This window comes from Cygnus olor, chromosome 7 (genome assembly GCF_009769625.2).
Source record: "Cygnus olor isolate bCygOlo1 chromosome 7, bCygOlo1.pri.v2, whole genome shotgun sequence".
Classification (NCBI taxonomy): domain Eukaryota; kingdom Metazoa; phylum Chordata; class Aves; order Anseriformes; family Anatidae; genus Cygnus; species Cygnus olor.
The window spans coordinates 15,180,565-15,197,611 of record NC_049175.1 but is presented as its reverse complement, the minus strand read 5'-3'; the positions used below and the strand labels follow the sequence as shown (position 1 = coordinate 15,197,611).

Here is a 17,047-nt window from a genome sequence, read left to right as displayed (position 1 = left end):
CTTTCTTCATGTACATTAGCCAATACTTGAAACAGAAGACAATAACCCCAGTAGCACTCTGCTGAAACTAGTGCTCTAATCTTAGAATGAACCTTTAGGAATATTTAAGACTTGAACTTCTATAATTTTATCAGTACGAGTCCATAACTACTTGAACAAGCACTTTCAGACATCTTGATACATCCTTTGAGAGGATTGCACTCAGAGGTCAGAACAAGAGAGCAAGCAGAAAATGATGGACTTGGGCTATTTCTCCATTTCTCAAGTGCCTTACCCTCAAGTTACTTTTGTCTTCAGCAGTGCTATGCTTGCGTGAATGTGTAGCAACTTTCACAGGCATTTTCCTCATCAAGCGAGTTTCTTGACTCCTTTTCAATGGATTGCAGGGGAACCTGTTGTTCTCAGAACTGTTCAGAGGTTCACTTGTACCCTCCTCACAGGAAAGATATTTGGTGAAAGCAGCACTGAAGCATTTACCTGACACTTGAAAGGCCAGTTACCTTGAAAGCATGACAGGCAGAGATCTTTATGAGCACTTAAGGACGAGGTTAGTAGGCCACATCAGGTGGAAGCGAGTTATCACTGCAGTGATGCTGGGCTTTGTTAACAGAAAGACTTCTTGACAATATATCCTAAAGATATCAAGAAAGATGTGCAGAATTCATATACAACATCCACAGTGCCCAAAGCATATGCCAGAACTTGACTTGTACAGGTGTGCAGCAGAAGGAAGAAAGCAGGTTAAAAGAACCACCACATCAGAACTCAGTAAAATCAAATAAAATTCAAAATCAATCTCATTTCAGTAAGTAGCTTATTCTCTCATTCTGTATGCACAGTTCAGACCTCCCAGTGTTTAAAAAAAGACATATCTGAGCATATAAAGAACTACATTTAGATCTAAAGCAAGGGAAAATCCATGTGAGAAATATCTGCAAGGCCTAATTTCCTGTGAAACTATTTAAAATTTTCTGCAGTAAAGGCTACAATATAAATAGCACTGTGTACTGGCAAAATGAAGACGGACTTAAAATCTAAAAAGAAATCCTTCTGAAGACCATGGCTCAAAAACGAGAAAAAAAAAAAAAGAGTAGCCTTTCCAATGAACAATCAACAAAAAAATCAGACTGCTATAATGCAGGTTTCTAAATCATTTCTTCCTGGTCACAACAATCACTCAAACATTAAAAATATCACACGTTAATAAACACAATTTTTATTAAGTTAACCTTCTAATGAACTTTGCAAGTTACTCAAAGAACATTAAACGAACGGGCTAAATGTTGCACTTGGACTTAACTGTCAATAGCTGAACTTATAAATAAACCAAGTCAGCTTCCACATATAGAAGTACTTGGTGCATTTGCTCTACAAATGTTCTACAAACAAAAAAATCTACAAACCTCCTTAACAAAGTAAGCCACAGGCTGGCTCTGTGGCAGCAATTCATTTGGAGAAAAAGTGTCCAATATGTCAAAATCACCTAAAAATGTGGTGTTATTTGTAATCATGGCGAAGCTTAACATTAACGGTTTCCTATGACCTTAAGCATTGGCCAGCTCTGCATGGTATGGCAGCCATTCTTTTGTACCCTCTGAAGATAGTCCTGAAAATAACAGACATACTAATCCATCAAACCTACTTTTTTTTCCCCTTTAACAACAGACCTATAGTATACAGAAGCCTGTTTGTTTGTTTTTTAAAGACAAGTAAAACTATTCAATATGCTAATAATTAAAATCTAGACTTTCACAGCAAGAAGTCCACATAGCTGCAGTGTAATGCAGCAAACATGAAAATGATGCAGTTACACAAAATACAAATTCTCAACTCCCATGCTAGACACAGGGTACAGAAAATACTACAGTGTTAAGTCTCTGTTTGTGAAGAACAGGGCAGGTGGAGAACTTGAATTGCAAACCACCGCCTTAGGCCTTTCCATTATTAAATCATACAAGCTAAGCAATTTGAAACAGATGCCGAACAGAAGAAAATAGCAGGAGAAAAATAAATAGCAGAATACAAGATATCCCCCAGCAAAGTATCTATCTCTGAACTCTTGCTACAACTGCACCCCTCTCTGACCAGAAAAGAGCAATGTCAACTGAGAAACAAAAAAAACAACCAACAAAAAAGCCACAAGGGAAAGAAAGCATGCAAGCTCACAGGCACCAAATTAAAGTTGAATGCAGTAAGACCCTTTAAGTTGCTCTGTGACAGGAGACTTTTGGAAGGAACCTGCTCTAATTGCCTTTCTGTAGCATCTGTTACACAACTGCCTCTGCACCTGTGAATGAAAAAAATGCATTGCAGCACAGCTATGAGCACAGACAAGTCTCTCTCATTTTGCTTGCTGTGTTGCTCCATTGGCCAAATCAGAAACTTCTGAATCTAATCTGAACAAACAACAACAAATAATGCAGCCATTTGGAATAACTTCTACATTGCAGTTAAACATAAATAGGTAGAACAACGATTTCAAACATCCCACTAACCACAAAATTTATTAGGTTTCCACACTCCCAGTCAATCTTTCTCTGGTCATAGCAAAGCGACTGATCATGAGTGATAGCAAGAGTAGCAGACACCAACCAACTAGGATGGAATAGAGGATGCCCGGTCGATCAGAAGGAGGCTGGATGTTTCGGTCTTGATCTATGGCTTGTATGGGTGGAGTGACACTGATAGGGTTCACATATGCCTGAAATGAAAAATCAGACAGATTTCAAACAAATTAGAAAGCCAGTAGGCAGGTCTTTAGGTTTAATACAAAAACATCCCACTGTAAAGGATATTTGCTGGAATTCTAGGAGAAAAAAGTACTCATGTATGTAAGAGAATACTTACAGCACGTCCCATTGAAATCAAAAGTATGTAGATAATGTATGTATTTCTACAGCGATCTTCTGTGCTTTTGATACATTTTATATTACAATGGTGTCTTCAAAGAAAGGCTCTAAGCTCATAAATGTTCAAGCAAATGCTTGACTATGCTACTATAAATAGTCCCTTGAATCAGACATTTGAGACATCATCACAGCAGTGAAATACAGCAAATACTTTAAAGAAAATAAATAAAAATAAATCCTATTTGAGAATCATTAGGAACAATACAATAATTTATACTACAAAATAAATTCAAGCCAAAGTACCAGACATTTCAGGGATAGGCACATTTGAAAAGTTTGGACAGACACTACAGTCATTCGTACTGCAATAATGCACACCAGGATGGAGCAGTGGAGTGATCTCACATGCTGAACATGGAAACAGAAAGCAAGAAAAACAGGCCTTCTTATCCTATTCAAAGGCTTTCATCTTGTTTATTATTTGTATTCCTGTTTCGTGACCCACCTAATTAAGAGCATTCTTGTATCTACTTGCAGCACGAAGCCTTCATTGTAGCTCTGAATGTTTTCTGAAGCTTCCCTATGACAACACACTCTCCAGGGGTAACACCAGTGCTGACATTCCCAGCGCAAAAAGAACAGTTTCAGTAACCTTGGCTGTTTAGTCAAGTAGAAAAGTAGCTACTCCATTAATAAATATGTCCCAATCTTTCCCCTCCCCTTCTTGTAGCTTTTAATTGCATGGCCAAACTGTTCAATAACCTCTATGAAATGCCAGTCACCTTTTCCTCCACATATGACTAAACCTGACAGCCTTTGCTTTGGAGAGTTCTAACACTCCACGTTCTGCAAGAGGGAACTTGAAATTTAGCATAAGAATAGGAGTGAGACAAGTCCACGCTTGGTCAAGTTTTGGCACAGCCTTTAGAAACCCCCTCTGCTAAGATCTAGAAGAAATCTACAAGAGTGTTAGTGATGCCTTCAATAAATCTATAGGGAAAAGAGATGAGCCAGGAGGAGGAAAACGACAAGGTGGATGCAAGGGAACCTGTGAGAGGAGAGTTAATACCTCCTGCTTCTGATTTTGGATATGGAGCCACGTGGCTGTCTGCAACAACACACAAGCTACTCTGCCCAGGGTCTGCCCCACAGAAGTCCCTTCCCTCGGGTTCCCGAGGGCTCCTCTGTGCTCAGCACCCAGGTCTCGCAGCCCTGCGTCCTGCCACAGCTCTCAGCGCGGGGCGCAGAGCGTCTGCCTGCCAACACGGGGCCGCTGCATCCTCACTTCTGGCTCTCTGCTTAGGGCTTCTTCCACAGCTCCCGACGAACAGAAGAGGTCCTTTGCTTCCACTTTTGACTCTTTAAAAAATTAAACTCTTAAAAGTGTAATGAGGAAGATGGGCTCAAAATAGGCATAAAGAAAGAGAGAAGAAGATATATTTGACATACGTTTGAATTTTTAAAATGCTTTAGGACTGCACAGAAGTTACATGCTGAAAGACAAGATTATGCATAAGTGTCCAAGACAAAAAGATGCTATTTTTAAAGCTATAGATCAGTTGAAGCACTTGCAGGCAAATCTAGATTATGGTTAAAAATATGCCCACAACAAAATAAATCATTTGCTAAGACTAGCTAAATTTTTAAGTCACAATTACAATACTGCAGGGGCAAGCTGAAATGTCTCAGTCTATGCTAGAGAAACAGCAATGGATCTAACCTTGTCAATAATGAGCTGTCAGCTGTACCTGGCTGCTGAAAGTACACTAAAATAATACTTTGTGGATGTATAATTCAGATAGCAAGGACATGCACTCGCTTTACTTCCCAATTCAAGAATCTCAAAAGCAGCATTTAGAAAAAACACATTTGAAATTAAAGAGATTTTACTTGAACAATATATAACACCCCATACTGCCACCATTACACTAACTCCTCCAAACCAAAGCAATCAATTGAACAGAATGAGTTGTATAAGAAAACAAAGAATGAAAGATGAAAACCACTACGTTTTTATTCCATGCACCATGCAAGTTGGTTTTCTAAGTACTGTACACGCTCTGAAGCGGGCTGCTCATAAAATAGAATATACCACGCAACACGATCAGTCACAACCAGCTGAAATGCCTAGGGATAATTTAAAGCAGCTTTCAATTAAATAAAATGATGTGCCTTGACGCAAAGCTAAAGGTACTTTCCTATTGCTTTAACAATCTGTGGATAATGCAAGTGTCTTTTTCACTTGAATTAGAACTATGAAAACGTAACTGCACCAATGACGCTCCCATTAAGTACACTAATGAACTTGTAAAAGCATATTTACGATCTTTCCAGAAGTTGTACGTATACTTTTTATGAAAAATAATTAAAGATTTGTAGTCAAAATATGCTTTGATCAACAGAGATAATAACCATTGTTATTATCTAAGGATATTCTTTCTTTCATGAGCACTTTGGGATTGAAAAGGCTTTAGCAGGTGCTCACAGCATCACTCCTGTGCTGCCAATGTGGCTGGAGGCAGCAGACACAACGACAACACCCGCCGTCACCAGCACGACACTCCGAGAAATGACCAGGCTTTGTGTGGCCCTTGGAGAGAAAGGCCACAGTCGCATCTCCGCAAAGGTGGCTCTGGACTTGTGCAGAGGGGGTAGAGCCTCCTCGCAGCTCCGCCAAGTGGGCATGAACCAGTTCAGGTATTGCAGAATGAGGTCTGTGCAGCCACCACTGCTTCTTAGATCCAACTTCCTTGCAAAGCACACGCACACAAAAGCAGTCATAGGCAGCCTCGACAGAGCGCTCCATAAAATGGTGGAAACTCATTAGAAAGAGGGGAAAAAAGACTGCTGAAGAAGTAAAATGTTTGCAGGGGGCCACGACTGCTTAAGGACACTCAATCAGAGGCAAACAAAAAGCTTGTGTGGCTTTTATCGAGACAAGCTTGAGAAAGGGCAAGGGGAGTCAGCACGACTAAGCAGCGACGCAGGGGAAACTGCTCAGAATAACCAGGCGTCCTTCAAAACCAGTCACATGCTCGTGAAGAACATAAAAGGGTTCACAAGCTCTGGCAGGAACAGGTGCTTTAAAAAAAAAAAAAAAAAAAGGAGATCTGTCAGTTCTAAGGTAAAATATGCAGTCATTTATTTACTCTTTCCCCAATAGGGAAGAGATCTCTCAGTTGCTGGGTTCAGTATTAACAGACTTCCTGGCATTCAATACAAAAAAAAATTAGAAATGATATCACAAGCAATAAAATTAAAAAATTCCTTCCTCAAACAGAACTGCAACAGGAAGCCTGCCAGAGTCCGCAGCACCAACAGGTGATCAAGGCAAAAAATAAAGGAGTAAGGCAGAGCTCAGAGAAAATAAGGGAGTAGTTGGAAATCCAATTTCTTTTTTTGATGCCTTGCAGGACTCACTGAAAACCAGAATACTCACAGACACTGCGGACTGAACAATCAAAATGAAGATTAGCACGTGGCCAAGAACCGAAGTTTTTTTCCAGGAAGGCAAGAGTGGAGCATATGAATTTGCAGTGCTGTGTAGTCTCCGGCTCGGAGCTGGTCAGTGCCAAAGGAACAGCAGGGGCAAATGCAGCACTGACTCCACAAGGTCCAGAGTGACCCAGGGGAATACCACCACGAAGCCTGATGCTGGTGCTGTGAAATATTTGCAGATGATATACCAGCCTGAGTAAACATGTAAAGAGATATAACACACAGGGGAAAGCTCAGGTTGTTTCTTTTTTTGCTGTTTGTTTCCCAAAAGGAACTCAAGCCTCTCAAACTTGGTGCAGTTCCCCCAAAGGACCTACCTGTGGTACTTGGTAAGAGCGAGCACTTTGATACAGCACCTGCAGACTGCCAGCAAACTTTGACATGCTCCCTTGCAAAATACTTAGGGAAATTTGGCCTCAACAGAGAATGAGCAAAGGTAGTCAGACTTTCTTTGAAATCCACGAGTCAAAACGCAGCATTCCTATACAGAGGAATCTTCTCAGCTTTGTCTGGAGGCTGCTGAGTGCCAGCGACCATCCTTTTCACTGCAATCAGGTTAAGACACGATTGCCTGCAGGCTATGAGGACGGAGCACTGGGAATCTTTCCTTCAGCTCTTTTCAACAAAAGATCCCTCGTAAGTTACTATGACATGAACAGTGGATACCACTGTGTTTATTCACAAATGTCATCAAACTGTGCCCATCACTAAATGGTACACACTTCCAGAAGCAGCAGCAGCTACTCTTGTCACAGTGAGGAGGACTGGAAAATGACTTGACATTACTATTACAAATTCAAAAGGGCTAGAATACTTTCTAGCCCTAGAAAGGGCACAGCAAGCTTTCATTCAAATGCTTTTTTTTCCAGCTATACTAAACACCAAGACAAAGCTTGTATTAATTTCCTAAGCTCTTTTTGTGTCTTGCTCTTTGACCTGCGTGGTTAGCCACAATTTGGCTGCAAATTGTTTCTGTTCATCAGAGAAACCAATAACAGGGCCAGGTCTGCTTGAAACAATCCCGTTTATTCAGAAGAAAAGCTAAAGCCACATTTCACTAGAGAGGAAAGAAAGAGAGCCTGCAGTTCTCCTGCATACATCTGTGAACACACTTAACCATGCAAACTCTTGCCGCTTTCATCAGTGAACAGACTGCCACCACCTCTGAGGCACTCCTTTCCTTATCTGCCTGCCACTCAGTTTCGGTGTGCACACCTTCGTAACGCTGTGAAATTCTTTCAGATGATCTCTCTATTTCAGACAGTGACACACGGCTAGATCACAGACATCTAAGAGAGATAACATGTTAATGAGTATCACAATAAAAAAATAATAATAGATGGCAAAGGTTCCCTGTTCTTTCTTACCTGAAAATTTCATGAAACAATCTATAGAAAGAGATCTTTAAACCAGGAAGTTATTGATTAGTCCCAAAGCTTGCAAAGTAAGCCATAAACCTCCACTTGCAGTCTTCCAACAGGGTTTTGGCCTCTTAATAAGGATAGTGAGGAAAAGGAACAAACCATTTATTGAATGATTTATTTGTAAATAAAATTATAATTATATTTTAAAATAAATAAAAGGACTGCAACAGCATTCAATAATCTATGCTGTAGCCAGCAGGCTGCCCACAGGACATCATTTTTGCTGAGAATAATTAAACCCAAGCAAGAGATCAGCAACTTCAGTTATCATGTACCTTTCTAACACAAAAGCCTTCCACCTTCTCTTGTTCACCTGGAGCTCATCTTCCTGATTTTTAAAGTTGTGCGGTCAGAAATACTCAGCTGTAGTTAATGCAATAGTAACTCTTTCAACCTCATATGAGTGAGAGCTGAACTTACTCTGCACACCTGTAGTTTTACTCAGCTGCCTCCCCAAGACATGGTGACTCCACGCAGTATTAAACAACAGCATTTATGTGACTTAAAACCCCTCAGATCAGTAACTCAGTTCTGCCTGTATCTATCACTGTTCCCTCAATATTGTCTGTTACTATATAATTACCTAGTGGAGTCATGACGTACCAGAACTGCAAGCCTGCACAACAATTCAGGGTTTCCAATTAGCTACCCATGCTGTACCACATACAGTGATACACTGAATTCAAATAGTCAGACTTGTTCAAGGTACTGTTAGTAGCAAGGACTATGTACTACATAAGGAAAAACAAAGCACTGACTGGTATTTGCTATGAGTCACAAGTTTAGAGAGTTTCACAGATAGGTCTGAGGATAGCTCTACTTTAAAATCCAGACTTGCTCTCTTTTCCACAGCCTAGCTGAGATACAAAGCTAAACTTGCCAACTGTGTATGGTCATGGAGGACTTCTTCCTCTAGGGAAGATAAGACAGAAAGGGAAGAAAATGGAAATGACATTTTTAGAGTTTGAGTTCCATGAGATTTACTGTACAGATATATATATATAATGTATATATTTACCTTTTTTTTTTTTTTTTCCACCTTATTGCAACTAAAATGATTATGTTCTAGGAAACCAAAAAATAATTAACGAATTTGGATATTGCTGGTTTTGAGCAAGTAATATATTAACAAGAAATGCCTTTACCAACCCTTACTGAGGGCAGGTGAAGACAGCAGACCGTGAGCCAGCCTGGCGGTGCAGGCCCTGAGGTGCTCCTGGGAACAGCACTGAGAGCGACTACGCAGGCAGGAGGGAACATCACCAACTGCTGGAAAGGGACAAACCCACGTGAAAAGGAGGAGTTCCCAACCTTTTGAGTTATCCCTCTACAAATCCACTTACAGAAGGGGCAAAAGCTACATCTTTAAATATTAATATACTTTCAACTACAAGGAGGTATTTTCTACACTCTAATTCACACAGGAGACTACGTTATCCAGAAGTTATCAAAGACTGCTTAAAAAGAAGAGGAAGAAATATACGGAACGTATGCATTGCTCCAAGTTGACCAAAATAAGATAAATCAGTCCCTTGAGCAACAACCTACCAGAGCAGGAGTGCTTACTTGCATTAGTATTTCAGTCTGCCACTTTGCCGTGACATTTCTTAGGCAGACACATTTAGCTGACCTTTGCCTAATATATACATTACTAACACAGCTGTGAAAACCTGTCCTAAATCTCAGTCTTACCAAATAAATTGATATTCTTGTAAAATAATTTCTGAAGTTGCAGTAGGCCCTGTGTTATCAATTTGATTGTCCTACAAGCTCTAACTCATATATACATAGACAATCTCCTCCGCAGAGGTATCCAGGATGTTTATAAAAAAGACAAATGCTACGCAGTTAAGCATCTTCTGTAAGGAGTTCAATACATTGCCTAATACTGAAGAATATGAAATGTTTCCCTGTGCATTTTTCCCTAGGCAGAACATATATTCAATTGTGAAAAGAGCATGCCTAATTTATTCAGATTTGGCAGATGATAATTATCATTAATACTTGGGGGGATGCTAAAAAAGACATTGATTTTAATAGAAGCAACTAAGTATTTTGATCTGTGTCAGTTCAAACGACAGCACTGCAACAGGAATTGCTTCCAGCTCTGGAAGAGCAACAGCAGAGATGATGTGACTGAACTGGTGACAGATCACTACAAGTCACCTGTTTCCATACATTTCCAAACACGTGTTGTGCTGGTTCTCTGACCAGTGGCACACACTGACCAGTTGACTCCTGGTAAAGCCCATGGCCTTCAACACACATGATATTCATAGCCAGGCTGATCAATTCAGAGATCAAGCCAGAACTCTCATCCCTGTGCAGGTGAGGTTGAGAAGCTTTTTTGCTGGATAAAAAAAAAAAAAAAAATCTAGTAAGGCAATATGCATCACCCTGTGCTGAAATCCCTAACCCCTTCAAAGGTACCCCTATAGTATTAAAGTTTCTGATGAACTGATTAATTATTATGGTTATACTGGTTCCCCGTGTGCTTTCCTGAAGAACGTGCAAGGCTGGAATACAAGCTGTAAATCAGAAATTAGCAAAGTGATACCCATACTGTGCGGAAATGCATCCACTATTGCCAACACACAGTACTAAAACAGCAGGAAGAATTGCAAAACCATTCCAACATCGTTTCTTGCTGCTGCTTCAGATGCTTTGCCAGTACAATGAGGGCTCTGACAAAAAGCTAATGCACACAAATCTGTCAGGAAGTACTTTCATATCGTTAAAACGCAGAAAATACTTTATGGAGATATCCAACCAAAAGTAAATAAATAAATAAAAGACCCTGAAAAAGTATATTCAGCTAAGATACTACCAAAGATCTGTCATTAGTCAGATCGATTATGTCATGTCACGTCACATCTTGGATTTGCAAGGTCTCACCATTCACCCTCTCTACTTGCCTTCCTGTGTACAGATAGTGACCTGACGCGAGACAAATACATACATAAATACAGAGTGAATGGGATTTCCTGAGCCCCTCTGACAGTACACAACACCAAACACCTGTTTTTTTCTTTTTAGTTTTGGGTTTTCTGTGGGAAATATCACACTCTTAAGAGTAAGAACTTATAAAAAAAAATTCACCTAACATCTCAAGAGAAAGCCAATGCAAAAAAGAGAAGCACCCCCACCCCCCAAAAAAAGAAATATATATATATATATGTATATATATATATATATATATGTAAGTTTAAAACACACTGTGAAGCTGAAGCACAGAACAGAGAACAAATCCCCAGCAGAAAATTGTTGTGATCCAACTGTCACAGGAGCTAACGTGCTTATACTCAGTTCTGCACCTGGAAAAACGTTCCCCGAGAAAGAGGAAACCCCCACAAGCGGACCTCCTTCAAAACCTAAGTTCCTCAACCCCAGCATTTGCAGCCAGTTCACCTAACCATACTCCCTGCTCAAAACACCATGCACCTGAAGGCTTATGTTCTGTAAGTACTTCTTACCACCAGACAATGTTGCGGAGTCCAACCAGACTGTATGAAACATCCATGCTTAATATGAAAACCAGATTTGAGTAGCATTTAGCAGCATTCCCGATAATTCCTGCTTTGCTTTGAAGCGCTTGTGCAAAAGGGCACTTCTCAATACCACAGGTACACAGGTACTGTGCTAAAACAGTCTACCAATGATTAATCGTGTATATTAAAATTAGTATTACGAAATCATCATTAAAATGTGTCCAGTTCAAACACGTGTAAGAAGAAATTAATAATAACAGGGGTTGATCTGCAAATTGAATGGTTTGAAATAAATCTAATTTTTCTATTTAAGAAGTTTACCTTCATTTCTAAAAACCCTCAATAAGCAACAGCAGGTGGTAAGTTATGGAGTTGACACATCTGAACTCACCTCTCATGTCTTCCCTGGAGGTACAAAAAGTGCTTTATTATCTGACAAGAAAAACTAAGATGGGATTGGCTATTAACAAGCAAACCGCTTTCTGAGTTCAGCACCATAATTGTCAAATAGCTTTTAGTGCCTTATTTGGCTGTTCCCATAATCCATGGTAGTTGTGCTTAGCTTTCTGTTGCGTCCAATGTTTAGGCAGTTTACTGAAATGAAAACTGTAGAGTGCAAATATCCTGACAGATAGTGTTGTTAACAAAGTATGCTGTCAAAAAAATACAATTCCTTTCATTTATTTGTAAAAACAAGCCACCTTAGAGGGGTAAAATATTTTGAAAGAACAGCAAGATAGTATGATCAATCAAAACAAAGACGAAAATAGAGACCATTTTTATCAATAATGTCTTCCAGGAACAGCAGGTCCAAAAAAATTGAATTTCATCAGGATCTGATCACAGTGCTTACTAAATTGCTTTTTCTGTATCTGACATGCTTTATAAGAAATGTCTCCAACAGAGAACCTGTGCTGGAGACTAAACGAAATGCATTATGCAATGGGCCTCCTACCTCAGCATCCACATATAATCTCCTGTGCAATTCAGGCAAAAGCAGAAATTGAATTTGGAGGTTCCGCTTGTTACAATGTGATGATTGTGGTTAGAGAACAATAAGCATTTCCTTTGTGATATTTCACTTTTTTCCATGCAAACTACAAAGCCTATTTCCATGAACATCTTTCAAATTTCTGATGGTAGGTTCATTATCATCATTATTTCCATTCAGGATTCAGAACAAGGCAAAAGAACAGATGCATAAAACTAAGTTATAAAACCCAAGACAAACACACCTACTTCTGTTCAACAAAGATTCGCAAAAAAAAAAAAAAAAGAAAAAAGAAAAAAGATAAAGATCAGTGTAACACTTTAAAATAATGACTTCTGATCTTTTAAAAAATTCTAAAATTCATGACAATAAAAAAGTCTATTAAATATTAACCCCATTTAGTTTTCCTTTAAACACATTTATCTCAAAGGGGAAAAAAGGATAGTTTTCACCTGTGTCAACAGTTACTACTTTCAGTAGGTGCTGGAAGCTCAGCACAGCTCAAGGATCAGACAGGTTCATGGAACAAAAGAAAAAAACTCTCTAGTACCAATTTTTAAGGCAGTGCTGCTGACTGTGACATAGGAGAACCCTCTGGGGAAGAACTAGCACCATGGGTTGGACCCATCTTGCATTAATCCACACAAAATTAGACTCTACACAAAAGCAAAACAAAACAGCAATTCCCTTAAAATGCAAAAAAGGTGGACATAGAAATGAGTGGGTCAGTATTTGACCCAGATCTTCTTTCTCTTGATTTATCTAAGCATATATTCTATTACAATAACATTGCTTTGTGTGTTTACCCATTTAGTATCTTCCTGCTGAGGACTCTGCTTTGGTAGAGCCATTTCTCACCTGGAGGAATTATCAAGCAAGATTAAAAGGCTCTAAAGGGAGGAAATTTCAAAGTGTTCAATCTCCAGCCAAGCAGCATTCCCATCCATCAGGATGATAAAGCGGTCTAAAATTTGGGGTTAAAGAAAAAAAACAAAACAAAAAAAACCACAAACAAACAAAAATAACAATAAAAAAACACTGTGGAACACTACTCTAAGCTTTGTGAAGAAACATGTACATTTCCTTTACTAATTATTTATTCTGTATCTGCAAAGAAACGAGCACTCTCATCCAGGCAGTGGAATGCCAGCTGCAATTACCTGAGACCTGACCCTATGCAAGCTATGCCCACCACAGCCCTTTTCTCACTGAAGTTTGTTGCTCTTTTAAGAAATCACTGCAGGCGGGAATTTAGTGCCCAACTACAGATACAAATTCGATTGTCACCATTATCATGAGCACATTAATATGTTTCTTTAGTGGTGACATTTACAGTGGCATTAATGCCACTTTTAGACAGAAGACTATAGAAATAATTTTCCTGGGTATATTTCAAATACTTTAATTTTCAGTAAATTTGTGCAGTCGTGTAGATAGATCATGTGCACAAACACATGCAACCAGCAATGCCCAAATACCTGATTTGCACAAGGAAATGTCTATTTTATCAATAAAACATTCTGCTGCAAAGCGAACAGGTGTTTGTATTACCCTTCTATTTTTCCAAATGAGATAAAGTTCATCCTCACACCTTTTTCAAGCGCAGTGGAATTTTACTCTTAGATTTGAACATTTTTTTTCTCAAATCCCAATACTCTTCCAGAATGAAGAGAGGAATTGTTTACAAAGCAAGCTCCTGGCTGTCCAGCCACAAGAGCTGCCTTTAAACTCGAGCACTCCGTGCTGCCAGGTGTCGAAGCAGAGCTGAGCACAGACTCGCCATGTCGCCTTGTTTCAGAAGAGGGCGTTCCAGCTCACAAGGAGTTTCCTCCTGTTCTTGAGGCTAAACTGCTAGGATTTCATCCAGTTTTTCTCCACAAGTCTTAGCAGCACAGAGCAGATGCGCACGCAGCCCTACCAGTAACGGCAAAGATGGGCTGCCCCCTGCCTACGCTGCGTTGCATCGTAGCATCACCCAGATCTATCTCCAAGGAGACTCCCAGGGTAGCCTCAGAAGGCCCGTGATAACCCAAAAATCAGGTAAAGCAGCTCGAGGTGAGTTATGTATGGCACACAGCTGTGACAGCAGACCAGCCACAAGCCTTGGTGGTGGTGGCAAGGGGCAGCAGCACTCGGCGCGCCTCCAGCAGCCTCCAAACTGGCCTCCGCACCCAGGAGGGAGCGCCTCTGCTCCCATCTCCAGTTCACTCAGGATGTGTGCCTGCACCCCTCTGCAGAACCTTAATTGGTGCATTACTGCTTGATTAATTTAACACCTAATATAACCTGCACCCTCTGTATTGTGACAACAAACTGACGAGGAGTATTTTTCACAACCCTTAATGAACAACTAGTTTGCAGTTTAATAGGGTAGGCTAGCTATGGAAATTATAATTATCTCTATAAGAAGAGATGTTACGACACGGATGAGAATTTTTCTGAAGTGAAGTTCACTGATAAGGCATCACTGTAAATGTATTTTGTCTAAATGTCAACATTTAAAACTTTTAAATTTTTCTAAATGACATTTAAGGATCAAATAAATTAATATATACGCTTCCTCTTTGACAATAACTCCATGCCGTAACAAACACTGTTTTATGAAACAGAAGACAAAAGTGCATATTGTGAAAGTGTCTTCTTTGTCATGGCAAATATCCAATTCAGCAATTAATTCACACAAGCAATTGACTGTATGTTCAAGATACAGGCCTGAGCTCAGAATGAGACAGAGATGATGCTTTCTGAGGCGCTCTTTCCTCTCCTGAAGCACGAGTTTTTGAGGAGAGAAAGGCTCAGTTACTTCATCTCTGAAATCCCTTCATGGTTTCACAAAGAGCAAGACCATTTCACGTGCCAGGTTGTGGCATATCCAACAGAAGTGAGGAATCACATTTTTTTTTTTTTTTTTTTTTTAACTGTCCTCACATAATTATTTTTGGAAGCTGCATGAAAATGAATTACATTATACTAAAGTAGTATTTTAAGGCAGTTTTTTTTTTTTTCCTAACAAGCTTTATAATGAAAACTGAAGAATGAAAAAGAATACAAAAGGATTAAATAGCAAGATCTGATAACTAAGACTAGGATGTTTAGCAGTTTTGCTAATTCATGAATCCCACAGATCTGTGACATTGGTTCTGCCCTTACAAAGAGAAGAGGATTTACGCTAGTAAACCTGTTCTACTGTGCACATCAAAACCACCCAGGAAACCTGGAGATTTCTTTTCCACATTTATGTATTTGCCTTACTTGGCTGATCAGCCAGACCAAAGCTTGAATCAAAGCACATCATCTTCATTTCTGAAAGGAAATGACTTTTAATTACAGCTCCACAGTTATTTCTTCCAAGCAGAAGTCAAAAGCCTTTTTCTTCATAGTTTCTGACAAATCTGTAAGAATTCAATATTCTCCCAACAGCGTTCCCGTTTATTTATTTACTAAATAAAATGACAAACATCAGGCAATTAATCTCCATAGCTAGAAGAAGAAAATTATGAATATGATCAAATCAGTCATTTTTACCATTTTATTCCCCTTTTCTCACAATTATTAAAGGAACCAGACTTGAGATCAACTCTATAAAATTTCACTTTACACCTTGATAAATGCCTAGAAAATGTGCCTGTCTTCCCCATCAGCCAAATATCCTGTCCAGACCAGGTCTCTGGTACATCACCATCAGCCCAGGAATCCCATAGCCACTGTGCATCACAGGTCTCTTGATAACCCAAGTTCTGGTAAGAAATGTGTTTATCTCACCCCATACAAATATTCAAAGACTATTTGCAATTAAGCCTTTATTTTCCTCTCTATTTCACTTTTGAGTATATATTGTCCAAAACTATTCAGTTTTCAGTCAAACTTCATCCTTTTTCCCTTGAAACCTCCACTTTCTCAATCAGATGATGAGTACAGTGCTTTCAATAACTGAAACATCTGGATTCTTTAAACATTCTTTACATTTTACAGGCTAAAAGCCTGATTTTGTTTGCTATTGAAGTTCAAAGTAGGCAAGTTTACCTGTCCTCTATCTGAAAATGCATCTATATGTAAAATCACAAGTTAACCCTAGATACATAACGGTGACTGTCCCGCCTGATCAATGTATTAAGCAAGCGAAATGCTTGCCTGCCTGCTCAGAGAGATTACAGGGAGCAGTTCTCAGCTTCACATGTTCCCATCTTCAAGTCACTGTCAATTTTACTGATAACTCTTTTGAATTAGCCATACTGCTTTGGCATAGCCCCATGTACATGAAAATTAATTACCTGTAATGTCACATCTTTATTATTTTAACCTTTTCATACTTCACTACTTTTCAGTGACATTTCCTTAGGGGGAAAAAAAAAAAAAAAGGCTCTACTTATCTAGAGATTGCATATGGAAGACAGGCAATCAATCACGAAAACAACAGGGAAAAATCATAGCAGAAGACTTAAAACTCCTTTTATGACTCCTTATCATGCACTAGCAGATAATCAATAGCTTGTCAAAGCTGTCCATTTTGACTTAGCTCAAAGACTCATTTACATAGTTAATTCAAAATCACTGGCATCAAGTTATTAAAAAAAACCTTACACTAGTAAATCTACTGTGAACTCTACTGCTTATTTAACATTGTCCTCTACCTTGAACTTATTATCAATCAGATAACCCCTGTATTGCTGTAATTATCGTGAAAAGAGTGAAAAAATGCACATGGAGAGTTTATCCACAAACATCAGACGGTAAACCACCCCCAAGAGAGGATTTTATCATTGGTTTTGAATTGCTTTCCAACTTCCAAAACAATTC

The 17,047-nt window shown here is 39.2% G+C and overlaps 1 protein-coding gene across 12 annotated transcripts in view; it reads right to left on the bottom strand.

Annotated features, from left to right (window-relative positions):
- The window catches only part of PCDH15 (protocadherin related 15), a 738,374-nt gene that overhangs the window by 221,140 nt on the left and 500,187 nt on the right, over positions 1 to 17,047 (bottom strand). For 9 of the 12 annotated variants that reach the window (XM_040563492.1, XM_040563503.1, XM_040563491.1 and 6 more), the window contains one exon: positions 2,593 to 2,701. In XM_040563492.1, coding sequence (XP_040419426.1) covers positions 2,593 to 2,701 — 109 coding nt within the window. Of the gene's footprint in view, positions 1 to 2,495; positions 2,702 to 4,949; positions 4,955 to 7,714; positions 7,857 to 17,047 lie in introns of those variants that run through there. The other 3 variants (XM_040563501.1, XM_040563500.1, XM_040563502.1) reach the window with 3 other exon arrangements.